Source organism: Bufo bufo, chromosome 2, assembly GCF_905171765.1.
Source record: "Bufo bufo chromosome 2, aBufBuf1.1, whole genome shotgun sequence".
Lineage (NCBI taxonomy): Eukaryota > Metazoa > Chordata > Amphibia > Anura > Bufonidae > Bufo > Bufo bufo.
The window spans coordinates 785,496,762-785,523,086 of record NC_053390.1 but is presented as its reverse complement, the minus strand read 5'-3'; the positions used below and the strand labels follow the sequence as shown (position 1 = coordinate 785,523,086).

Sequence of the window (26,325 nt, the reverse complement as noted above, 5' to 3'; positions counted from 1 at the left end):
AATAAAGCAATGACACATCATGAAGATTATAGGAATGGGGACGGGGCCTATTTAAACAGCTGTTCTTGGAGTCCTATACTTTACAGTTGTACTTTAGAAGCAGCAGGTTCTTTTGGCCACAGATCTGAGCCTTTATCGCCGGTTCCGTCACTTTTATTTTTTTTTTCCATTACTTTTACTTTCCAGCCGGACAAAGTTGCTTCTGCTGCACATTATGCATTTTAATACGGTGAATTATTTCTCTATGATAGCATGGTGCTGAAACCGCAAAATCCTGTAGAACCAGACAGATTGGGCCGATTGATGCTGGACTATGAAATCCTTTGGATTATCCTGAATTTAGTCTTAAAATTGTATAAATAGAAATTTGCTGCTTTAATTGAGCAGTCTGCAGAATCCAGGCTGTAGCTTCGCGATTCTTATTGCGTAGCACCAGAACAGGCTGTACAGATTCAGATAGCATTACAACATTATATAAAATTATAACATGGCAAAGTTGATCCCAAATCTCATCTCCGCACTGCAAAAAAAAAAAAAGTCTGTGCGTAAACTGACCCGCCGTGCGTATTGTAATTTGCAGCATGTCTCTTTAAAGGGGTTGGCCCATATCGGACATTGATGGCATATCAGCAGGATAAGCATCAATGACAGGTGTGTGTCCCATGTCTGGAACCCGCTCCTGTTTCCATAATGGGACCCCTGGAATGAAGGGAGCAATGCATGCACTGCCACCCTCTAGTCACTACTATACAAGTTCAGAAAATAGGCGCGCACTGCCTCAACTATTTCCGGCAGCCCCGTTGCCGTGAATGAAGTTGTGCCGCGCTTGCGCAGTGCACTCTCCATTCACAGCTATGCGACTTCCTAAAATAGCCGAGCAGGATTGCTCAGCTTTTTTTTTTTTTTTTTTTTTTTTTTTTTTTTTTTTTATAGAAGTCCCATAGCGATGAACGAAGAGTGTTGTGCTCTGTAGACAGGTGCAGGTCCCACCTTTAGGACTGGCTTCTATCTGACCTGTCTGAAATAAGCCATCCCCTTGAGGTTACGGATTAAACCTTTGCAGAAATCCGCAGCAAATCCACATGTAACATTTGTGGATTCTGACGTGGGTTCTTTGTAGATTTTTTTTTTAGGCACAATTTACATCCCATGTGGATGTACTCTGACGGGAAGGCTTCACTTTGACTTTCCTATCTTTTTGGATTTTTGGAAATCCCTCTAGTCCACTATCACACCGGTCCCGGGGATGCCTGTTCTGCAGTAACCTGGTTTCGCACTTCTAGTTAACCTCTCTTCTATTAATGTCTGTTCATGTATGATGGCTGATCCTCTAACACGTATCTCGCCACAGAGGGGCTCCCCTAATACTGCATGCTCCCTATTAATCTCTCTCCGCTCTTCCATTCTCTGATCTGCAGCTGGCGGGAGCTCTACCTGCAGTCCTGCTCTGTCCAGGAGACTAAGAGGTGATTACTCTTTCTTCTTCCCTCCCCGGCTCTGCTTATTGCTGCTCTCACTGCTTTCCTAATCTCTGATTTGCTTGTCAATGATCACCATGTTAATAGCCCATGCTACTGAGCAGCAAGTATGTGTGTCTGACACAGAGCGCCGTTATACACTGTAAGTATATACTGTGTCATTGATTGTCACGGTTTTGTAGGGTTACTGTTCGTCAGGACAAAATATCACACTTTTTTTTTACCGTATAAGGGTGCACAGACTGCTCATAATACGCACCCATAGTACTCTGTTTGAGACCATATTCTATAGAAGCAGTGTTTTTAGGGGTGAATACCGCTATATCACTGGAGGCACAGAGAAGGTCATCAATATAAGATCGGCAGGGGTCCTACTCCCGGCACTCCCACCGATCCGCTGTTTAATGAGAAGGCAGTGCTCATACGAGCGTCGCCTTCTCTGCTCTGTTTACCTGCTCGCCGCAGCATTTGCAGTGGTGAGCAGGTGTAATTACAAGTATGGCGTCTCAATTCACTTCTGTGGGAGGGCTCTGTCTAAGTGAAGTGAATGGGGACTCCATAATTGTAATTACACCCGCTCTCCACTTCAATTGCTGCGGCTAGCAGGTAAATAGAGCAGGGAAGGCAGCGTCTATTCAAACTGTTGATTGGCGGGGGTGCCGGGTGTCGGACCCACGCCGATCTTTTATGGATGACCTATCCTGAGGATAGGTCATCAATAGTAAAAAGCGGGTCAGGATAGGTTATCAGTATGTGGTTGTTGGTGGTTAGACTCTCTGCACCCTCACTGCAGTGCTCCTTGCAGCTTGCCAATCACAGCACCATCCATTGTATAGCAGCTGTGCTTGGTTTTGCAGCTCAGCTGCATTCACTTGAATAGGACTGAGCCGTGCCTAGGCCCTAGGCATTGAAAAGAAAGGAAATCTATGTAGATGTACACTATAAGATTTTAAAGGGCTTGTTCAATGAAAACTTTAAAGGCTATGTACACCTTTGGGGACAAATTTTGTATTATTGCATTTTACTCATTTTGAGCTAAAAATCCTTTTTTCAATTGGTCTTTTATTAATTATTTTGAGCCCCTTTCTCTGTACAGCCTTGAGATTTTCTACTAGCAGGCTCTGTGATCAGCTGCTAGGCTGATGGCTCCTTATCTCTGCTGTCTGACCTTATAAACTTATAGTTCAATTCTTATCTTGCTGATAAAAATGTGACCACTTCTGGGAACCGCACCCATCTCTGGAAGGGCCCCCGTCAGGAAGTACAGCAGCAACCAAGCGGGCTGGGCTATGCTTATGAGATGCCTGAATCTGGTAGCACAGGCTGCGCTGCTTCTGTAGCTCTGACCACCTCGTCCAGGCAGGAGGATGCATTCTGAGGACTAGCCCTTTAACTATGGCAGTAATAGGATATATACTTTTATGCAGGAGTTGTGTCGTTTTCGTTTCCTGGATTTGTTGCTTTCTGTTCTTTATTCTGTAATAGGCATATAGTGATATTTCTTCTGGGTTAATTAGTATTATGTATTTTGTAATAAAATATTCAGTATTGAAATATCTAGCAGTGCACCCCAGTAGACAAATAGCCTTTAAAGGGGTTTTCTGGTAATTTGATATTGGTTGCCTGTCTTCAGGATAGGTCATCAGTATTAGATCAGTGCAGGTCCGACATCCACCAGCTATTTTAGGCAGCCGCCCTCCTCAGGAAACTATACAATGGACGTAATCAGAAGCGGAAAGCTTCTTCTAATGTGTAGTGACCGTGCCGGAGTACTGCAGCTCTGCTCCCAATAATCTTTATATAGCGCCCCCATATTCTGCAGCGCTTTACAACTTCATAGGGTACATGTACAAAACAAGGCATTACAACGTAACTGGCTAATATACAACTGAAACACCAGGAGAGAGGGACCTGCGCGCAAGAGCTTACAATCTATGCGTACAGTGTCTGTGCACTGTATAGTTTCTGGCGTCCGCCCCAAAACAGCTGATGGGCAGGGGTGTGGGATTTCGGACCCCCCTGATCTGATATTGCTAACTTTTGTCCTTTCCTGAGGCTATGCCATCGCTATCTCAGTCCCAGAAAACCGATATTCTGATCTCAAAAAAAGTCGTAGCGTATCACCAGCAGTCAGTGGGTCCCATCTACATAATGTGCAGGAAACACACTACCTATGTGAATGGGTAACATGTCCCTGCACAACAGGTAGCCCATCGCTTATCGTTGTGGGGGATAGTGATAGGTACAGGTCAGACTGGTGGGACTCTAACTGGTTGTGTTGGCTAGTGACCTACAGGTGCTTCTAAACCCCATCACTTTGTGCATTTTATATTAAAAGGTTTACATGTGGTTGTGAGGACACCTCTTGATATTGTATTATTGTTAATAATTTTGTGCATGTTTAATGACATTCTTATCTATACATGGTCAGGTAAACTCCACCTGGGTGAAGAGGAAGGCTTAGAAGATGATACAGAAGCGAAGTCCGAAGTCCCCGCTGCTCCCCGCTGCTCGTGTAGGTTCACTTATCCTCTATCCATGTCTGATCAGCAGGGAGGGGGGCATAATGGTTTGTCCATTTGCAGGAAGTAGTTAATGGGTTGTCTCATATTGGTGGATGTATCTTAAGGGTGTTGTTGGAGAAGCTTTGACCTGATGGGCTTTGTTTGGTGGTGGTGAGGCCTTGATTCAAATTTTTGGATCCAGCGCCTATTTTTTTTTTTCTGATGTTGTTTCATTTTCAGCTGGCGTTAAGAGCGAAGAATCGTCTGATACAGGAGCGTCTTCTGGCGGTCCAGCTCCGGCTGCTACCTCTTCTATAGACTCTACAACTCACGATATTATAACAGAACAACCGCGGTCACAGCACACCCTGCAGTCCGATTCTGTAGACCTCAGCAGCTCTGACCTGGCCAGCACAGTGACCGAAGGCGAGGAGGACATGTTAAGTCGCAGCTCAAGTCAAATCAGCACTGTCCAGTCTGACCCAAATACGGACTTAAACGAGGGAACCACTCGGGCTTCCTCCCCAGTGAGTGATAGCTCACAAACCACCACAGAAGGTCCAGATTCTGCTGTGACCCCTTCGGACAGTTCGGAAATTGTAAGTGTGCAGCGGGCGGAGGGGGGATCTCGGTCTTCTACTGAAGGGCCGGACATGTCTCAGAGTTCCTCCATGGAGGGCCCAGAGTTGGATACATCTACCTATTCATCATTCTCCTTTTCACACTCGGCCAATAGTTTTGAAAAGGTCAGCATACCGCCACCTGAGAGCATGACCTTTTAGGAGGATACCCATGCATGGTGTGCCGACAGCCGTTTTTGGGAACCACCATGTAGTAGTGCATCTTTTCTTTTTCTCAGGGGACAGCTACCTTTTTTACAATTTTTATTTTTTCAAAGCACGTTTAAATTTTATTTATTTTTTGCTCAGTTATTTTAGAACCTTGCAGTCTTGCTGTAGTCCTTTTCAAACCAGTCCTCAATGGAACACCAACTAGATTTTTTTTATTTTTTTTGTAACTTTTGTAAATTAATTGCTGTCAGATAACAGTTTCCGTTCCCTTTTTCCCCACCAACATCAGCCATCAAGGGAGAGTTGGGACACCCCGTACACATTGGTTGCTTGGTCCCGTCGAAAACTGTGGATTTGGCCAAAGTCCATCTAATTTGTATGGCCATCTTAAGACTGGGCCCTTTACATAGACACACAAAATACTGCTCTTGACACCCTTTAAAGGGAACGGTCATCAGATTTGCGACGTGCAACTAAGGGTACTTTCACACTAGCGTTTTTCTTTTCCGGTATTGAGTTTCGTCCTAGGGTCTCAATACCGGAAAAGAACTGATCAGTTTTATCCTAATGCATTCTGAATGGAGAGCAATCCGTTTTTTTAATTTTTTGGCATGCTGCAGTTTTCTCTCCGGCCAAATATTCTGAACACTTGACAGAATGCCGGATCCGGCATTAATTTACATTGAAATGCAATAATGCCAAGTGTTCTGGCAAAACAGATCCGGATTTCCGGTCTGCGCAGACCTTTCAAAAATGCTAAATAAAAAAAAAATACCGGATACATTTTTCCAGATGACACTGTAGAGACGGATCCGGTATTTCAACGCATCCGGATCAGTCTCACAAATAACATCCGTTTGCGTCCGGATTGCCGGATCTGCCTGTTGGAATCCTCTGCCGCAAGTGTGAAAGTACCCTAATGATCTGTTGCTGTGTCTGATAAAACTCTTAACCTGGGCACTTTGATGTAAGTGCGCTTTGAAGATGTACCTTTGGGTCATGGACAGGAATGAGCATTCCGTCATTGAATTGCATTATGGTCCGTGGTAACGGAATCCATAAAGTAATTCAGCGTAAACTGAAGTTTGCTTATCCCTAGTCATGGGGTCATCTGGATGTCTTCTTACTATGCCCAAGTCATGGAGTCAGCACCGCATCTCACTGTGATTGACAACCCCCTTTCTGGCTCGAAGTCATCCCCGCACGTCTGAAATCTCCTGCATGTACCGTAAATCCTCTTAGCCCTTCTCCTCTGGTGTATACATGTCAGCTTACAGTTACTGTGAGGCTATGGTATTTACGGTGCATATACAAGATTTCAGATGTGGCGGGCTGTCAATCGCAGTGAGAACTGCGGGCTTGCGGCTGTGACCCCGTAACTCAAGCTGTGTAAGAAGACACCCCGATGACTCCATGACCCATATTTGCATATGGAAAGGAACATATTTAAGGTGCACTTACATCAAAGTGTCCAGGCTGAGAGTTTTAACAGATACAGCAATGATGTTGCTGGGATATGACCTATGGCGCCATATCATTAACCTGATGACAGGTTCCCTTTAACCAGGGCTGAAATAGCTAGATGTGCTGTAATAATCAGTTTCTTTCTTACCTCGGATGTACAGCGCTGCTGTGAAGTGGAAGCCTTGGCACTTCACTCTGGTTTAGCGGAGGGGTAACATCAAAGCTTTATCTCGATTCTGATGTTACCCAAGTCAGATTATAGCCTGTTGGTTGCATCACCAGTGACTGCTCCAAAAGTCAATCCGTGTCCCAATGTATTTGCTTGGTTGTAGATGCCTGCCATCCATACCCCGCTGAAATACCTTCCATTTGTAGGTTCATGACACCTTCCCAAACACTGTGGTGTCCTCTTCTTCTTATTTTTGGTATCATTTATGGATCTATATGGGTCATTGAGAGACTGGTGTGAAAACTGCCATAGTGCTATTCAAGCCCCACATATTGTAGCATCCCTTTATTCTGCGCTGAAGATCATGATATGCTTGTTACGTATAAGTTACATACCCCCTTGTCACTTTTAGGTGATCGATGGCGCTGAGAACCAGTATTCTGGGATGCAGATAGGACAGCTTCAGGATGAGGAAGACGAAGGGGCAATCATTCCCCAGGGAGAGCCAGCCGATCGTTTTACAAACCCGTCTCTTGGTAAATTTACTTTGACACATTATATATATATCTCAGTTAGGTTTTCTGAAGTAAAATAAATATATGATAAAAGCATACATTTACTATAACTGCTTTTATCTATAAGGTCTTAACCAGAGTCACCTGTTAAAGACCATGGGCCACAGCCGCCAGTCCTCTGATAGCAGCGTCGATCGCTTTGTCGCCAAAGAGGAAGTGGTGGAGCCAGGAGACCTGGAAATTAAGGTAAAGCCTAGTTATGTACCGGACCCTAGGGCCTAGATTAATTTACACCAGTGATGGCCCATGTGTAGGTCTCCCAGTATGGTGACATTGAATGCATTTCTTCCTGCAGCCTTCAAGGATAAAGGGGGATATTGGACACTACACGGACGATGATGCTGCACCCCTTGTTCACTGCGTGCGTCTGTTATCTGCTTCCTTCCTGCTGACTGGACAGAAGGGGGGTAAGAGCACTGCTAGAGAAAAAGTTAAAGAGGACCTTTCACCGATTATTACACTAGGAACTAACTATACAGACATGGAGAGCGGCGCCCGGGGATCTCACTGCACTTACTATTATCCCCGGGCGCCGCTCCGTTCTCCTGCTATGCCCTCCGGTATCTCCAGTCACTAAGTTATGGTAGGCGGAGTCTGCCCTTGTTCTTCTGTAGCGCTGGCCAATCGCATTGCAGAGCTCACAGCCTGGGAGAAAATAACCTCCCAGGCTGTGAGCTCTGCGCTGCGATTGGCCAGCGCTAGAGCAGAACAAGGGCAGACTCCGCCTACCATAACTTAGTGACTGGTATCTCCGCCTACCATAACTTAGTGAGCGAAGATACCGGAGGACATAGCAGAAGAACGGAGCGGCGCCCGGGGATAATAGTAAGTGCAGTGAGATCCCCGGGCGCCGCTCCACATGGCTGTATAGTTAGTTCATAAGGTAAGAATCGGTGAAAGGTCCTCTTTAATGTTTTTTTTTTTTTGTTTGTTTTCAATAATAAAATATATTACATACAAGAAATGACCATTGTAATACTTGTTTCAAACATCAATCAAAGCGTGCATGACATTTGTGGACACAGTCAAAGGAACAAAATAATAAAAATCATGAAAAGAACGGTACAATATAGTGAACTTCACCAAGTTAAATAATAACAAATACGGGTGACATATTATGAAATAATAAATAAAAAGGTGACAAGGAGTAGTCTGCTTGACATTACATCACAAAAGTAAGGAAACTGTTGAATTGGGAGTGTTAAGCCAGTTACGCCACTTAGCCTTGAATTTGACTAGTTTATTGGAGACTAAGGCGTTGATCATCTCATAGAGACAATTGTTAAGAGTTCACAATTTCCATCAATAGGGGCGGTTTAGAATTTTTCCAGTAGTGAGCAATTTTCGTTCTGGTTGCTATGATTACGTGAATTATGACTGTTCGGAAAGAACCTGAAAAGGAATCCAAATTAATGGAAAGAAGTCTTTGCGCCATTGATAAGTAATTGGGAGTTTTACATATTTGAGTTAAGATTATGTTGATTTGATCTCCATACAGGTTTTATTTCCCTACATTCCCACCATATCCGCTTCTGCTGATGAACATCTCCAGCAGACATGAGGGGATGAAGGGTACATTTCAGATAATCTATAAGGAGTATAATACCATCTGTAGAGCATTTTCCTGGAGATTTCCAGACGGTTGACACATTTTAGAAGAAGCACACATGATGGAAAATGCAGACTTCCACTGCTCTGGGGATAGACTATTGTTTAATGCTGTTTCCCATTTTCGAAGTAATGGAGACCATGGCGAGCCCAATCACTCCGTCCTGAAATAATAAGGCTTTAAGATTAGCAGACGGGTTATTTAGCAACCTCATCATTTGGGAGACATTAGCGTTCATGGGAAATTTCAATCTAGACAGGAGATGTCTAATTTGTAAGTATTTTAAGAAAATCTCTGAGGGATATTGAATTTCAAGCTTAGCTCAATAAATGAGTACAGAGTATTATTGGTAAAAAGGTCTCCCAATTTTTTGATTCCCAGATCAATCCAGTTATGAATGTACAGGTCTGAGATGCATTTCCCCATGACCGCCAAAGGGATATCGGAGAGGGTGATATTGATGAAGCTTAATTTAGTTGATAATAAGTGCAACTTGGGTTGTAGGGGGAACCTTAAGGGCGGAGAAGTTCTTCTGTAAGGACATAGTGTAGAAAAACACCTGGGGATCTGTTACACCCATCAGGCAGTTCTCATTGGAGATCCAGTGTTTGTTAGAATTGTTTATCCATAAGAATCTCATTTGCTCAAAAATACAGGCCCTATAGTATCTAATGATGGATGGGCATCCCAATCCTCCCTTCGATGTAGGTAAAGAGAGTATTTCTGCTCGGACTCCGTCTTTTATCCTGCCACATGTATTTTAGGAGTAATCTTTGGATCTCTTTTAGGTGAGATATAGGGATAGAGATTGGTAAATTGCGGAACAGATAAAGGATTTGTGGAATAATATGAACATTTTCAGAGCTGAAATCCTCCCCATCCACGAAATGTCATGCTTTTTCATTTTATTCAGGTCATTTTTAATTTTCTCTTTCAGAGTTCTGACATTTACCGGTAGGAGATTGGCGATTGTTGGGGTCAGTTGGATTCCTAAATATGTAATATATTCGGAGTTCCAATTAAAAGAAAAACTAGTTTTCAATGAAATAAGGTCCAAATCTTCCAGTCCTAGATTAAGAGCTTGACATTTGGCTACATTGAGACTGTAGTAGGAAACTGAACTGAATGACTTTAAAATTTGCATTACAATGGGTAGGGATACCATAGGAGCCAGTATAATATCATCGGCAAAAAGTCCAATTTTGTGATCTGTATCGCCAATCTCTATACCTGTAACTTGTGAATGAGCCCTGATACATTCCGCTAAAGGTTCTATTATTAATGCAAAAATAATAGGAGAAAGGGGACACCCCTGTCGTGTTCTGTTATTGATAGGGAATTGGTTGGATATCATTCCATTAACAAAGACTTTAGCTGAGGGTCTTGAGTAAAGTGCGGATATAGCTTTGGCAATTTGTCCTGATATACCAAACTTCGACAATACTGCCTCCAAGTACCCCCAATGCACCCGATCGAATGCCTTCTCTGCATCCAGTGATAGGAGAGAAGGCCTGACCTTGCTACATAAATGAGGGCTATTATGCGTATTGTACCATCTAACGTTTGTCTGGATTTAACAAAGCCCACCTGGTCACGGTGGACCAGGCAGGGGATTAGGGGGGACAGTCTAACGGCCAATAGTTTAGAGTACATTTTAAGATCAGTGTTCAAAAGAGAGATGGGCCGGAAATTCCCTGGTTGATCAGGAGATTTCCCTGGTTTAGGGAGGGATACTACAGTGGCTTGGAGCATTTCAGGTTGTATGTGTCCGTGGAAATTATATGGGAGAAGGTGGATAAAACATGTGGAGAAGGTATTTTTTTCAAATGTTTTGAAGTATTTAGATAATCCATCTGGACCTGGAGATTTATTTATTTTTGGATGATCTGTGATATTTCTGTAAGCTCAATTGGCTTATTAATTTGTGCAAGTTGATCCGGAAACAGTTCAGTCAGTGAGACATCGGATAGGAATTTATTAAAGGGTTTCTGTCACCAATACTGAACGGGATGGCGCAGGCGTGAGATTTAAACGGCAGACAGGGCCGGCAGTAGGAGACCGACGCTGCCTGGCCCTGTCAATCAAGTGTAGCAGGGCATGGCCAGATGTGGGAGAGTAGGAGCAGGGGGGCCAGAGGCTAATTAGCATATTATAAAAGTTATATTTCTGAAGTAACGGGGGCATAGATACAAGTAGGAATAGACTAGTTAGTTTCAGCTGACATTAGCACATTGCTAATGTCAACTAGCTTAATAGGGTTAATTCTGGTGACAGAAACCCTTTAATGAGGTCTGGGGTTGGTTGGGGCAGTGAGTTGTTATCTTTGAGATTGTATAAGTCGGCGTAATAGTCGGCAGGCATATTGGATATTTCTTGGGGGTTAATCTTTTCTTTCCACGAGTTATAAATAAACGGTAGTTTCTTTCTATTATGAGTAGCTTTAATTTTATTGGCCACGATCGAAATTGCTCTATTTCCTTGTGAGTAATATTTGGCCTTGGATTTCCTCAAATTGAGTTTGAAACTACTTTGGTAAAGTTGGTATAGTTAGAAACGTAAGTCTGTAAGTTGGTTAAGTGTAATTGGGGATTTTTATTTTTTATTTTTTTTTTTGTGCATAGTTCCTAGGTCCGCTATGGATGTGCATATTTGTTTGGTTCCAAAACGTCTCTGTTTTTTGAGAAAAGATGAGATACGAATGAGATGGTGCACCCATAAGGCCTATATAAGAGGCCAAGTCATGGTGCGTTGCACATCGGAGGTGCAGTTTAATTTGAAATTTTCTTGAAGGGCTTTGTTAATTTGGGATTGGGTAGAAGGCAAGGATTGTCATGTATCTTCTATATAAAAAGAATCTTCATATAAAAGAGAGGATAAAAAAAAACCATAAAAATTATATTATCCTTCAGGCGGACATAAACACGCCTCTAAGTTCTTTTTATCAAGTATCTTAATTTGATTTGTGCAAGCAGTGAAACAAAGGGACAATTGCATATGTACAGCGCTATGGAATGAATGGCGCTTTAATAATAAATAATAATAATAATATGCAAAAATATATAATTGTTTATTATAAAACAAAGAATATAAAATTAATACAATTTCAAAACAAATGAAGTTACAAAATAATACCCAAAATGTACCACACGGTGGTGCTAACACACCCCTATCTGATCAGCACAGTATGATTTAGTAATTTATGATGACCAGTGTCATACTTTTAACAAACAGACTCATATACCAAGAGAAACTTAGGATCTTCTGTTATCAAACAGGCTATAACAATAAAACACGGATTTACAGGAAAATAACTGTTATCCCTTGACTCTGTTTTCCTATGACCAATCAAAAATATGATATTAATATGATAAAATTATTCAGCTCGACAATCAGACTAAGGAAAATAACTTTCCAAGGGTTTAGTCCTCTTTTCAAATAATGTCAGATCTTCCATTCACAATATGCATCTTTGCTAAGAGAATAATCAGCATTATGGAGGCGCTTAACACTATATATTCCCACAGTATGGGAACTCTTGGCTATATGCCGAGAGAAATATCTTATTAATATCACGAGTAGTAAACAAAATATACGTTACCGGGTCAAAGGTAGACAGAGTTCAGATGGGACCAGTTCTGAAGAACTTTCCTAGTAATCCAAAAAAATAAAAAATATCCAAGTTTCTTCTGGTTTTTCTTTTTGATTTAATGGATCAATGGATCTATGGCTTATGGATATCCCCTAATGCTCTGTACACGAGTAATTATTCCCCCCCCCCTCCCCCTTATCTAATAATCATCCCCTTTAGATTAGGGATTCCCAATCAGGCAAGGTGGGTGTATTCGCATGCTAATAATACAATGATGTCATGTTAACTCCTAATATGGCATAGAACAAATGAAATAATATAATATTGTCCATCTGCCTCCAGATGGCACTGTGGTACTGCAGATGAACATCACAACTTTTAAGCATTTAAAACTAAATATCTAATATGTTCACATGACATTCTTGACCTTTTAATATACATCATTGAGGAAGGTCTTTTCCTGACACTTTTAATTACCTATATCCTGGACTTGTTGGAGTTGGCTGTCTTCTCCTATCTTTTTGAAATATAGGTTGACTTGATGAAAATTTTATATAACGGCTTGATGCTTGGCATCGGAACTTGTACATTTCACTTATCTACATCCATGAATAACTATTGTTTTGAAATAACATTTACTCTTCTCAGAAATCAGATTAACATAAACAAACTTACTTCAATGTTTCTGTACCTTCTACAATACATTCTAAATGATAAATACATGGTATAACATATATAAATCGATACATTGTTACACATAGCTAACACATTATATGAATTATTGATTAACTTATGTTGTAAACTAAATATACCATACAGAGATACATATAATATAATTATTAATATATAAATTGAACCTCATACAGCAGGTGTGCCTCAAGGATATGAATTCTTATCACGTCATGGCTTATCCATAAAACAACCTTGTTCCCTTCAGACAGACATGTCTGAGGCGGCTGGTATACTCCCCATAGTTAAACCCATATACTTAGCAATAACTTTCAAATACAATGTCCGTTTATGTTCACAATTATTTTTATATAAACTGAACTTGCCATGAACTCATCTTGGCCTCTTCAGCCACATAATAGAACTTTGGTTCAGGCTGATTTTATTCTTAAAGGCAATGAGCATTCATTTTGGTTATAATTAGTGTTGAGCGAACTTCTGTTTTAAGTTCGGCGTCTAAAGTTCGGCTTCCGGTTAGCGGAGAATCCCGATATGGATTCCGAAATTCCGTTGTGATCCGTGGTAGCGGAATCAATAATCGGCCATTATTGATTCCGCTACCACGGACCACAACGGAATTTCGGAATCCATATCGGGATTCTCCGCTAATCGGAAGCCGAACTTTAGACGCCGAACTTAAAACAGAAGTTCGCTCAACACTAGTTATAATGTCATTAGATAATATTGTATACGTATGAAAATGCTCAACAGGATAAGTGATAATTATTGGTTCTCCAAGGTGTATGTGATTTGACATGAAATTGGTGTGTGATCAGACCATGTTATGGATCCTATACTAGAGGACATAATGTTTTGTAAGGACCATTTGTCAACAATTATCAGGTCTATCCTAGAGTATTGTTTATGGTGGTAAAAAGTGTAATCGTGTTCTGATGCGTGTAGCACCCTCCAGGTATCGTACAGATCTTTTGTTATTAAATAATGCGCAAATTGTATAGACCAGGGGTCTGCAACCTTTAAGACCTAAAGAGCCACTTGGACCCGTTTCCGAAGGAAAAAAAAACTGGGAGCTGCAAAACCATTGCGACATTTAAAACAAATATAACACTGCATATATTGTTTCTTACCTTAATGCTATATACAGGATCGTGCAGTCAGCTGTCAATCTGAAGAAAAAAAGGACTTTTTCAATTAACAATGTAAAATATATTTTTGCAAATTAATAGCTAATTAAAATATTTAATTTACCTTTACCAGACCACCCCCAATCATGTGCCAGTAATACCAGACCCCCCCAATCATGTGCCAGTAATACCAGACCCCCCCCCCAATCATGTGCCAGTAATACCAGACCCCCTCCAATCATGTGCCAGTAATACCAGACCCCCCTCCAATCATGTGCCAGTAATACCAGACCCCCCTCCAATCATGTGCCGGTAATTCCAGACCCCCCTCCAATCATGTGCCAGTAATACCAGACCCCCCTCCAATCATGTGCCAGTAGTAATACCAGACCCCCCCCCCCCAATCATGTGCCAGTAGTAATACCAGACCCCCCCCAATCATGTGCCAGTAGTAATACCAGACCCCCCCCAATCATGTGCCAGTAGTAATACCAGGGGCCCCCCAAATTCCCCAATCATGTGCCAGTATAATACCATTATGTGCCAGACTGCCAGTTAAAAAAAATAAATAATTAACACTTATACTGTACTTACCTCTTTGGAGCGATGCGATGCAGGCCTCTTCCGGCCTGTGTCCCGACTCCAGCGCTGTACGGCTCAGGTGGCGCGATGAAGTCATCGCGCCGCCTACGCCGGCCTCTGATAGGCTGCCGCCCTAGTAGTGCCGGCAGCCTATCAGAGGAACAGGAAAGGGACACACCTCCCTGCCCTGCTCATCCGCACAGCCTTCTGTTTGTATCGCTGTCCTGAGGACGGCGATGCAAACAGATCACTATGGAGATGAGCGCTTCACTTCCACAATGGAAGCGCTCATCTCAGTGCCTGCCCAGCCGCCGCCGCACAGTGCCTGCCCCGCCGCCGCACACACACTGCTCATGCCCATGCCGGAGCCGCGGGAAAGGTTCAAAAGAGCCGCATGCGGCTCCAGAGCCGCGGGTTGCTGACCACTGGTATAGACGATTGGGATTTCGTATGGTTCGATTTATCGATAGAGGGCGATGGGGGCAGGTTGAAGTCTCCACATATCACTAGAGAGCCTTGTTTGAGAGACAGGACAATGGATATTACCTCTTTGATAAAAGTGAGCTGGTTTATATTTGGTGCATACAAAGAAACTAAGGTATATATTGCATTATTGATATTACACACAAGTATAATGTATTTCCTGTTATCGTCAATCCTGCTATGCATCATTTGTATAGATAGGGAATTTTTTATTTTTTATAGTGATAATTACCCCTCTTTTCTTATTCACTGCAGGTGATGCGATTATATTGCTAAACTGGTTAAGTCTATAAGTGTCGGATTCATTCAAGTGAGTTTCTTGAATACAAATCGCATCACTTTTAAGGGAACTAACTTCTTTCCATAATAAAGACCTATTAAACGGACTATTAAATCCGTTGGCATTTATTGAAGAGATATTGAGAACCATCGCTCACAGTGTAGGAATTACAGTGGAAGTGAAATATGTTACAGGGCAAGCAGGGGGACCCCAGGAAAATTTAATCGGTGACGCAGTTGCTCTGTAACTTTAGTTGTCGAAATATCAAGCTCACTTGTCACTCAGTAGTTAACAGAGCGCAAATAGAATGGAGAAGAAATTTTTTTATTTTTTTTTAAAAAGTAAATACCCTATTTTTCACTTTTTAAGACTCACTCCCCCCCCCCCCCCCCCCCCCAAAAAAAAAAAAAAAAGTGGGGGAAAAATGGCTGTGAGTGTTATAAAGCGAATACTAGTGAGCATTATGGAAGCACTCACTAGTTTGCCTTAGGTGCCGGGAGTGGAGAGCTGCTAATACTCACCCTCCCAATCTTTATTCCTGGGGCTGGCGCTGCTCTGTCCTGACCCCGTACAGCGTCAGGACGTAGTGCACTCAGTCAGGTGACAGTTCAGCACGGCCGGAGAATGGCGGTGGGTTGTAGAATATACGTGCAAGGCATCTCCAATGAGACCTGCAAAAAATGTAGGTGATTAAATAAGTCTAGTTACCTTTGAGTAAAGAAAAGGATATGTCCTTCGAGGTAGGTAGGATAAGTCCTCTCCTGTCTGACAAGACTTTCAAGACCATTCTCTGGCCAGAGAAGGAGGCCTCTTCATTGGCGAGCTGCTGTCTTCATCAACCGTAGCTAGAGACCATTTCTGTAGTAGCTCCATGGCGTCGCTCGGGGAAGAGATTGTGTGAGTGATTCCGTTCTTGAAGATTAGGATTTTTACCGGGTAGCCCCATTTGTATGAGATATTATGATCCCTCAGGATTTTGGTACCTGCGGCAAGATCTCTGCGTCTGTTCAGTGTGGCTGCTGAAAGGTCGGAGAATATTTAAAATGTTCTTGAAGCGTTCAGGCAGATCTTGTGAGGAGTTTGCTGTTTTGAGGATTAACTCTTTAAAATGATAGAAGTGCAGCCTAGCAATAATATCTCTGGGGGCAGCACTAGGGGCGCTTCTAGGTTTAGGGATTCTATGCGCCCAATCAATCAATAGATCTTTTTGCTCTGCATTTGGAATTAGGGCAACAAAATAATCTGTAGGAAAGTCCTTGATAGCTTCAGGTTCGATGACTTCAGGGGCCCCTCTAAATCTCAGATTATTGCGTCTTGAACGATTTTCAAGATCCGCTAGTTTAAGTGTCAGTACTGATATATTATCCTCAACATCATTGTGTGCGTCCACTAATTGGTTGTGGGCATTCGTAAATTCTTCCATTTCATCCTCAATATGGGATGTCCTCTCTCCAATTTGAGTAATATCTTTTTGTAAGGCAGAAAATGCAGAGGTGATGTCTTTCTGTATAGAGTGTCTGAGGTCAGATAGTAGGGACTTTAGAGTGGCTTCTGTGACTGGTGCGGACTGGGCATTGACAGATGGGGGGGGGGGGGGGGATGGAGGGTGGAGTACTTGGGTACCTTTCTCCTGGATTGAGATTTCCTCATCATAGGAGGATATGGCGTCTTGCAGCATGTGCTGATAAGGGGCATCTGCTAATGCCTGTTGCTTTTTAGATGGAGAGGAGATTGCTGAGGTGGATGGGCTTGGTATGTGTGTGGGGCTTCTTCCCCCACCCCTGTGTTTGTAAGGCGCTCTGGGAAGGGAGCGTTGTCAGGCTTTACCTCTGGCGCAAGGAGCGGGCGCCATCTTGGATTCCTCCTGCTGAACACCTCGATTTTTGCTAGGCGCTTCCTCCTTTCTCCTAGTGCGACCCATACCTGTAAGTGGCAAGATGGGGGTCCGGAGGTTTTCCCACGATCTTTTGGCTAACGCTGGGGTTACTGACTCTTCTGTGGGCAGCTTTATTAACTTCAGGCTCCGGAGCTAGCGCGACGTGTGTCCGCTCAGCTCCTCATCCGGCCAGGCCCCCCAAGTTTCATGTATTTTTATTTCCTGAAACCTCTAAACATTTAAATTATTACAAAATGTGGTTGTGTGCAAATATGGTGACATAGTAAGTATATTATAGTGATTAACCAATGAACCATAACTTCCCAATCTATTGTTTTGTGTCTATCTTCTTTAGACACATATACAAGATATACCTAGGTTGCATATAAGTGTATATACATTATGTGTTTGTGTGTATCTATCTTTATATATACCGATAAGGCTGGTGCTTTCTGCATCGGTCTTGATATCGCCTGCACAGCGGGATGACGCGCCTAGGCACACAACGCATCATAAATTAGGCGCGTCCTCCGGCAGTTTGTGCTCCTAACCAAATATTTGAGAGCTCAGAGCTGCCATAGATTTCTGGCATAGAAAACTGGTGTAAATGAAGATAAATTTTCCGGGGTGGCTGGTCATGCCCCCTTCCCACCCTTGCCATGCCCCGTTTCAGGGAATGTGGCGAGGGCGGCGTAAATGATGAGAGATGCAACAATTTTGTAAAAAGTCTCAAACCCATTTCAGGTGCAAGGGAGCTGATAAATATCCCCCCCGTAGTTCTTCCTTCTTATAATACTAGTGGTTGTTCGAGTGTAAGGGGTAACTACTAGAAGTTTCTGGGAGGAGGCTTAGAAGAGGTCCCACATGTCTTGTCCATGTGTGAATCCTTTAATGAATGGTCATATACTTTTACCCCTGGGGTAACATAAAAATTTGGAGCAATTGGTTAGATCCCTAGTTTAGGAATCCTACCTAGATTCTACCTCTACAATGGCATAGAGCAGGGATGCCTAACCTGCGGCCCTCCAGCTGTTGTAAAACTACAACTCCCACAATGCCCTGCTGTAAACCGACAGTTGTAGGCTGTCCGGGCATGCTGGGAGTTGTAGTTTTGCAACAGCTGGAGGGCCGCAGGTTGTACATCCCTGGCGTACAGCATACCCCGCACCTAACATTTTATATAAGCATCATTGGGAGTGCTGTCTGCTGCACTGCATTCTGGGCAAGGTGTTTTCCTCCATTAATTTACTGTACATTAAAGGGGTTGTCCGGTTTCAGATATTGGATAGGTCATCAATATCAGATCATCTGGGGTCCTACTGCCGACAACCCAGCTGATCAGCTGTTTCAAGAGATTGTATGAGTCTTCAGTGTTTACCTGCTCACCGTCGGCATTGCAAAGGCAATGGGATGGAGTGTAACTACATCTGCTCCTTCCCATTCAAGTGAATGGGACACAGGAGCCGTAATTACACCTGGTCAACTCTGCAATACTAAAGGCGAGCAGGTAAGCAGACTTTCACAGGAATTGGAGGCACAAAGTTCGTTTTTTCTTAAATTTGGAATACCTCTATAGAAATTCATACGCACCTGCACCTCGCCATATCTTTACCAAACCCATCTGTCACTTTCTGCCTCCAGTTCATGTGAATGGCTATTTTTTTTAACCTCATTCATCTTCTCAGGACAATATCTGGGCAGCAGGGGCAGAGCTGCCATAGACCCTACAGGGAAATTTCCTGGTGGGCTGATGCCGAGGGGAGGGAGGCCACTCAAATCCCTTCTCATGGCCGCCAGCTGGGTACATAATCTGATGCTCTCAACATTCATTAATGCAGGGAGCATCAAGTCCTTGCACACCTGTCCAGCGGCTGCAGGTGCCATCCTGAACTAAAAGGGATTGTCCAAGTTATATTTATTTATGACCTATCCTCAGGATAGGTCATCAGTATCAGAACGGTGGGGGTCCGACAGCCCCATCCCCCGTCGATCAGCTTGTCGGTGGTAATAATTCAATTAAGAATTACCGGTATTAATTATGGTCATAAAAATAATTAATCATAAAAAATTTAAATTTATAAAATGTGTCATAAATTCTTAAAATCATGACCTGGTGAATTGTAGACAACCTAATTGATACAATAAACATCCGACTATTTCCTCAGATAAATAAGTTATTTTTGACGTGAGATGACGTTAATGATAAAATGTAGTTCTGCATTATACAATAATACACAGGTATAAAAATATGCAGATTTATTGGTTACAAGGTTATAAACATATATAAGTAATAAACACAATGATACATGCAAATTAATATATATAGCGTTAATATAAAGCATTACAAGCTTAACAATACATGTGAGTGGAAATAACTTGTCACATTATACACAAGCTATTATTAGGTTAGGATATCAAAATATGAACATAAGTTATATACATCACTTCTGTTCAGAGAAAACCTCATGATATCAGGATGGGCATGTCTAATCCTAGACATCAATATGGAATGCTAAATACATTCTCCCCCCCCCCCCCTAACCAACTACACATCTCATGGCTTCAGGCATGGGCAAATCCATCCAAGGATATAACTTAGAAGAGATAACTGTATCCTTCCGCCCCATCCTGGACTATTTTCACATATATAACTTTGGTAAGACTATTAAGACAAATAACAGGGATCTAGGATCTTAAATGGGAAGGACTTGACGTCTTTCCTGTGAGAATCCTTAACTTAGCTTGGCGAAGAATGTTCTATTAAAATATATATATATATATATAATAGCAATTATCTAATGCTTTGCTAGATTATGAGTCTAGATTCTTCTGCAGGTAGAATGAAGCCTCACAATATCCTAAGACTACATCTCAATATGGAGATGATCAATTAATTATTTATTTATTCGCCAATCTAGATGGTATAATTTCACCCACACTATCAAATTAGTCTTAATAAAATGAAATATCATTTTCTGTGTCTTTTACCAAGTCCTAGTAGGAATTTCACTTCTGCTCCTAGGAAAGCTGGGTGGTCCATCATAGCACATCTCACCATGGCTTTCATCTTGATAGCCCTCAACTTCTCTCCTTCCTTCTTTTCTCTCTCTCTCTCTTTCTCTCTCTCCTTTCTTTCTTTCTTTTCCCTTACTGTGTATGGCTTATGGTCACAAACTTATCAGTTAGACACACCTTCCTAGTTTGGATCTTTCCAATCATTGTCGGATGGGCGTGATCATTGATAAAAAATGTGACATCATAACCTTACCCAGAATGTACTTTTGCTACTGTTGTAATGTCACCTACTGATACCTAGGTGGCACTGCTGTATAAGCTATCTGCATCATAGTATAAAGGGTTAACTTATGTAAGTCTGAATATACATTTTGACCTTAGAAGCTTTAATTCAAAGCCATAGGGATTAATTCTGACACTTGTAGCAATTAGAGACAGACCTCTAGGCGTCTCTTTTGAATGTTTCTTACACTTAATTTATGGATCGTAAATGGCTCGTTTTCTCACAGAGCTATCAGTACCTCCTCTGTCATACCAAAGATGTGATTAATTGTTACAAAACACACATCTTCAATATACAATATACTGGATACATGTTGTCTTCGTAACATATAACAATATAATATAAAGTAATATATATATATATATGTCCTACTGATTGTCTTATGCTAAGGACTAACTAAGGCTCATTAAATGAATACATACATATTATTATATATTTTGCTTCATTTATAAATCCCTAATTGTATAGGTAATTATCACCAGCTGCACAGAGCTTATCTTTATCGCCCGTCATAAATTTAAAAGTAAACAAGGAGGCTTCTTCTCAGACTGGTACATTCATGGGAAGGATAACACTGAAGAGTATAAACCTTTGTGTGACCTTAATTTGGCCTACTCAAGACATACAAAATTGCAACTATAGTCGAGCATGGCTCTTAAAGGAAATGAACATCCATTTTGACAATAATGAATTGGATATCAATGCATTTACCTATGAAAAGGCCCAACAAGCTGTTTGAAGAGGAGGCGCGTGCCATGCCAGCGCTGCCTCCTCTTCATTGTTTACCTGCTCGCCGTCGCATCTGCAGCAGTGAGCAGTGTAATTACACCCAAGACGTCCCATTTATTTGTGTAGGAGTGATCCATCCCATTGAAATAAATGGGACGTCTTGGGTGTAATTACACTGCTCACCGCTGCAGATGCGACAGCGAGCAGGTAAACAGTGAAGAGGAGGCAGCGCTGGCATGGTGCGCACCTTCTCTTCAAACAGCTGATCGGCGGGGGTGCCGGCTGTCCGACCCCCACCGACCTATAGCCTGAGGATAGGTCATCAATAAATATAACTTGTACAACCCCCTTAACATTATCACCGTCCTCAGGATGGTGATATAGTTGAATACTGTGGCTAGGGAGGCAGTACTGTGTGCGTCACTGTGGTATTTGGTTCTGATAGGGTGGTGTTTTGTGCGTCACTGTGGTATTTGGTTCTGATAGGGTGGTGTTTTGTGCGTCACTGTGGTATTTGGTTCTGATAGGGTGGTGTTTTGTGCTACCCTGTGGTATTTGGTTCTGATAGGGCGGTGTTTTGTGCTACCCTGTGGTATCTGGTTCTGATAGGGCGGTGTTTTGTGCTACCCTGTGGTATCTGGTTCTGATAGGGTGGTGTTTTGTGCTACCCTGTGGTATCTGGTTCTGATAGGGCGGTGTTTTGTGCTGCCCTGTGGTATCTGGTTCTGATAGGGTGGTATTTTGTGCTGCACTGTGGTATTTGGTTCTTATTGGGTGGTATTTTGTGCTGCCCTGTGGTATGGCAGGCCCCCTCTACTTCTGTTGCCCCGTCTTCTGTCCGTTTGGAGTGGTCTACAATATGAGGCCACTCTTTAGTGTTTTTTTTTTTTTTTTTTCCCCAGAGCTACTTTATGTTCCCAGTCCGCCCCTGCTGGGCAGATTTTTGCTTGCATCACTTAAAATAAATCGTCCACGAAAATATTGAACATGTTTATTTGCAAATTCCAGATAGAAAGGCCTCAAATCCCCATGTGGATCTGAGACACATCAACTGCACATCCACAGCAGATATCCAAGTGTCAGCCCTGGATTTCTGGGGTGGATCTTCTCCAGAACTTACTGTAACAGTGAAATGACTAGACTAGAGCAAGTCCTGTCACTATAATGGGCTTTTCATAGAGGCCCCCAGAGCAGGTAGATGCACAGTAAGTAAAGAAAACATTTGCAAAGTATATGAGGCGTCCACAGCCTAGAGACAACGGTGCCGTCCTATGTGACCTACAACCTCTTCTGCTACCCCTGTGTTTGAAGCTTCCCTCTTTTCAGTACTCCTTAGTGATAAAGATGGTTGGGCATGGATGTGACTCGCTGTTGTAGTTTATAGGGGGTGACCCTATGCTTTCGCTTTCTTCTGGGGAGAGTAGGGATTTCTGGTTAGTTCCCGAAATCTAACCCTCACAATACTCTTTATACCCATCTGTCACCTTCAGACCAAATATGGTCACCCCTGGATTATATCTCTGAACCTACACATCAATACAGAGCGGCCAGAGACTGCCGTCCTCTACAGACGCCTTCAGGCAGTAGATATCGTCGGAAGTAATTGCAGATGATGAGGAAAGCCAATATATGCAACATATAGAACCGCTGCACGAGGATCTGTTGTACACATTGTGTTATTATGTGGTGCAGTGGAATTAACCAAACTTTCTGGAGACGTTCTCTAAGCATGTTGTCTTTGTGTCCTGCAGCCATGGTTCCAGACCGCGTGGTGCGGGTCAGTGTGAAGGCGCTGGCGCTGAGCTGTGTCGGAGCCGCTGTCGCTCTGTACCCAGAAGCTTTCTTCAGCAGGCTTTACAAACTGCAGCCAGAGAGTTTAGACCATCCAGGTAAGACCTGTCTATCCGTCCCAAGCAGCTCACAGTGGGATTAAGATACTCTTGACACCTTACATTTGCACGAAGGTAACACAATTTTTTATATCCAACAGTTGAATTGAAATTTTTTATTTTTCTTTCCACTTATACGTTTTCCGTAATTTAGGTTTACTTCTTTTAAAGGGGCTTCCTTGTGACAGCCTCCACTTTTTTGACCTATTACAAGCTATAAAAGTATAGCCTATTTATTGCTTTTGTAAAATACCAAACGCAATAGCTGGATGTCAGCTTAACTGGGATCTGTTTATAAAGGCGTCCATGGCAGATGTTGGGCCAAAGAAGCATTAATCATGTTGGATTTTGAACCGGCCGATAAAAGCCGCCACTAGAGGTGTCTAGGTGTCTCGTATTGTTGAATGAAGAGGATGCTGCGTCTGCGCAGTGCGCTCTCCTTCACTTTGAGAGTCCTCTGGAGATGAGACCTGCACCTATGGGACATTTTTGGCATATGCTAAGGTTATGCCACAAATGTGGCGATGGGAAGACACCTTTAAATGTTGTCCTTTGCTTGCAGTTTGAGCTAGTGTCATAGTTCATCCTTAGTGGTCTGGATGCAGCAGCAGAACACTGGACCTGCCACTATCAACCACACTGCTCTGGAAGCCGAAATTAAGTTCCTTAGGCTGAAGCTTAAAGGGGTTTTCCGGTGGTAGATTTTTTTTTTTTTTTATCAAGTGTCCGTAGCCTATCCCCTGATACAGAAGATTCATACTTAACTGCTCCACGCCGCTCCGTCCGCCGCACTGCTCCCGCTGTCGTCATCTTCCAGTCCTTGCACTATTGATATCCCGCAGTACATTGCATGGTCTTATGCACTCCTCCAGCCAATGGTTGGCATCAGTGGTGGCGTCTGCTTGTGGCCACATCACCACTGAAGCCAGTTATTGCAAACAGTGCGGAGATCAGGTAGGTATGAAACCTCTTTTTCAGGGGGCAGGCTGCAGGGATTTGATAAATCATCATTTGCGGAAAACCCCTATTATCCAGCACCTGTAAGGCCCCCCCCCCCCCCCCCCCCCAATGCCTGTGCAGCCTATGGCAGTCCGTGACGAAGACGAGCCTCCCTAGCATCACGGAGATGCAGGGGTGGCCGTGCAGGGATCCGGAGCAACAAAGATGCCGGGGAACAGCTAAGTATAATGTATAGGTGGGGCCCGGGCATTGGGGGTCATTATAGGGGTTGGATAATCCCTTTAAGGGTTTAAATTCTACATGTAATATCCTTTCCCTTCCAATGCTACATTTTAATTCCAGGTCATCTTTATATAAATTTACAGGATTCTTTGAGGGCTTTCCATAAAATAAGTGGCAAAATAAGTTGCTGACCATGCATCCATACCCTCATTATCTTCCTGTAAAATCCGGTGGCCGCGGTTAGACTAGTGGTGGTTTTCTCCCCTTCTATACTCTTGACAACACATTCTAGTTACATAGAGCCTGAATGAGTTGCGTACTTTGGTTTCTTAAATGTGCAGAGCTAGCGAAGATGACTTGGACACGGCAGCAAATCTGAGTTCTCTATTGGTACCACTCTGTTTCATATTTCAGTTGACACGCTGCACACATGGGGACTATCAAATCCAGCTCTGCTACATCGGCAGATGATGCGGTGGGTTTTTGCTACCTGCTGTGCGTATATTTTGGGAGCTGATGTTGTCGTTTCCTTTTCAGAAATGCAGTATGTGTCCGATATCCTGAGCTACATCGATCATGGAGATCCTCAGGTTAGAGGAGCCACGTCCCTTCTGTGCGGCACCATTGTCTACTCCATACTCAACAAGTCCCGATACAATGCAGAGCATTGGGTGATTGTCGTTAAGAACCGCACAGGTAAGTTGTGACGACTTTGGCCTGAGCCTCATATGCTTTAATGATTTGATTTAAATTTTTATAATTATTTAATTCCTATTTAAAGGGCATCTTTCAGCAGATTGACTTACATTGTGTGCGAATCAGTTTGGCTCAGTTTCATCAGACGGACACCAAAACTGGCACATAAGACATCTGTGTTGGTGCCATGTTCATATGTGCCCGCATTGCTGAGAAAAATTATGTTTTAATATTTGCAAATGATCCTCTAGGAGCAACGGGGGTGTTACCATTACACCTAGAGGCTCTGCTCTCTCTGCAACTGCCGCGTCCTCTGCACTTTTATTGACAGAGCCAGGCAGTGTAAACATCATGATGCCTGGCCCTGACTTCTCCTAAGGTAAATCAAAGTGCAGAGGGCACGGCAGTGGCAGAGACTGCAAAGCCTCTAGGTGTAACTGGGTTGATGTTCCTGGAGGGATACACCAAATGAAAAAGGATTTAGGAAAACTAGAGGAATGGTCAAAAATCTGGCAACTAAAATGTAATGTTGATAAGTGCAAGATAATGCACCCGGGGCGTAAAAAACCAAGAGCAGAACATAAAATCAGTGATACAGTCCTAACCTCAGTATCTGAGGAAAGGGATTTAGGGGTCATTATTTCAGAAGACTTAATGGTAGGCAGACAATGTCATAGAGCAGCAGGAAATGCTAGCAGAATGCTTGGGTGTATAGGGAGAGGCATTAACAGTAGAAAGAGGGAGGTGCTCATGCCGCTCTACAGAGCACTAGTGAGACCTCACTTGGAGTATTGTGCGCGGTACTGGAGACCATATCTCCAGTAGGATATTGATACTTTGGAGAGAGTTCAGAGAAGAGCTACTAAACTAGTACATGGATTGCAGGATAAAACTTACCAGGAAAGGTTAAAGGACCTTAATATGTATAGCTTGGAAGAAAGACGAGACAGAGGGGATATGATAGAAACTGCTAAATACATAAAGGGAATCAACTCGGTAAAGGAGGAGAGCATATTTAAAAGAAGAAAAAGAGGACATAGTTTTAAATTAGAGGTGCAAAGGTTTAAAAGTAATATCAGGAAGTATTACTTTACTGAGAGAGTAGTGGATGCATGGAATAGCCTTCCTGCAGAAGTGGTAGCTGCAAATACAGTGAAGGAGGTTAAGCATGCATGGGATAGGCATACGGCCATCCTTCATAGAAGATAGGGCCGGGGGCTATCCATAGTATTCAGTATATTGGGCAGACTAGATGGGCCAAATGGTTCTTATCTGCCGACACATTCTATGTTTCTATGGTGACGCCCCCGTTGCTCC

General features: G+C 42.8%; 1 protein-coding gene across 1 annotated transcript in view; it reads left to right on the top strand.

Moving 5' to 3' along the window:
* The window catches only part of HTT (huntingtin), a 241,769-nt gene that overhangs the window by 55,469 nt on the left and 159,975 nt on the right, over positions 1-26,325 (top strand). Inside the window, exons 10-16 of the mRNA XM_040419177.1 lie at positions 3,910-3,993; positions 4,223-4,581; positions 6,819-6,942; positions 7,049-7,167; positions 7,277-7,388; positions 22,993-23,130; positions 24,850-25,008. Of these exons, the coding sequence (XP_040275111.1) occupies positions 3,910-3,993; positions 4,223-4,581; positions 6,819-6,942; positions 7,049-7,167; positions 7,277-7,388; positions 22,993-23,130; positions 24,850-25,008 (1,095 nt within the window). The remainder of the gene's footprint in view (positions 1-3,909; positions 3,994-4,222; positions 4,582-6,818; positions 6,943-7,048; positions 7,168-7,276; positions 7,389-22,992; positions 23,131-24,849; positions 25,009-26,325) is intronic.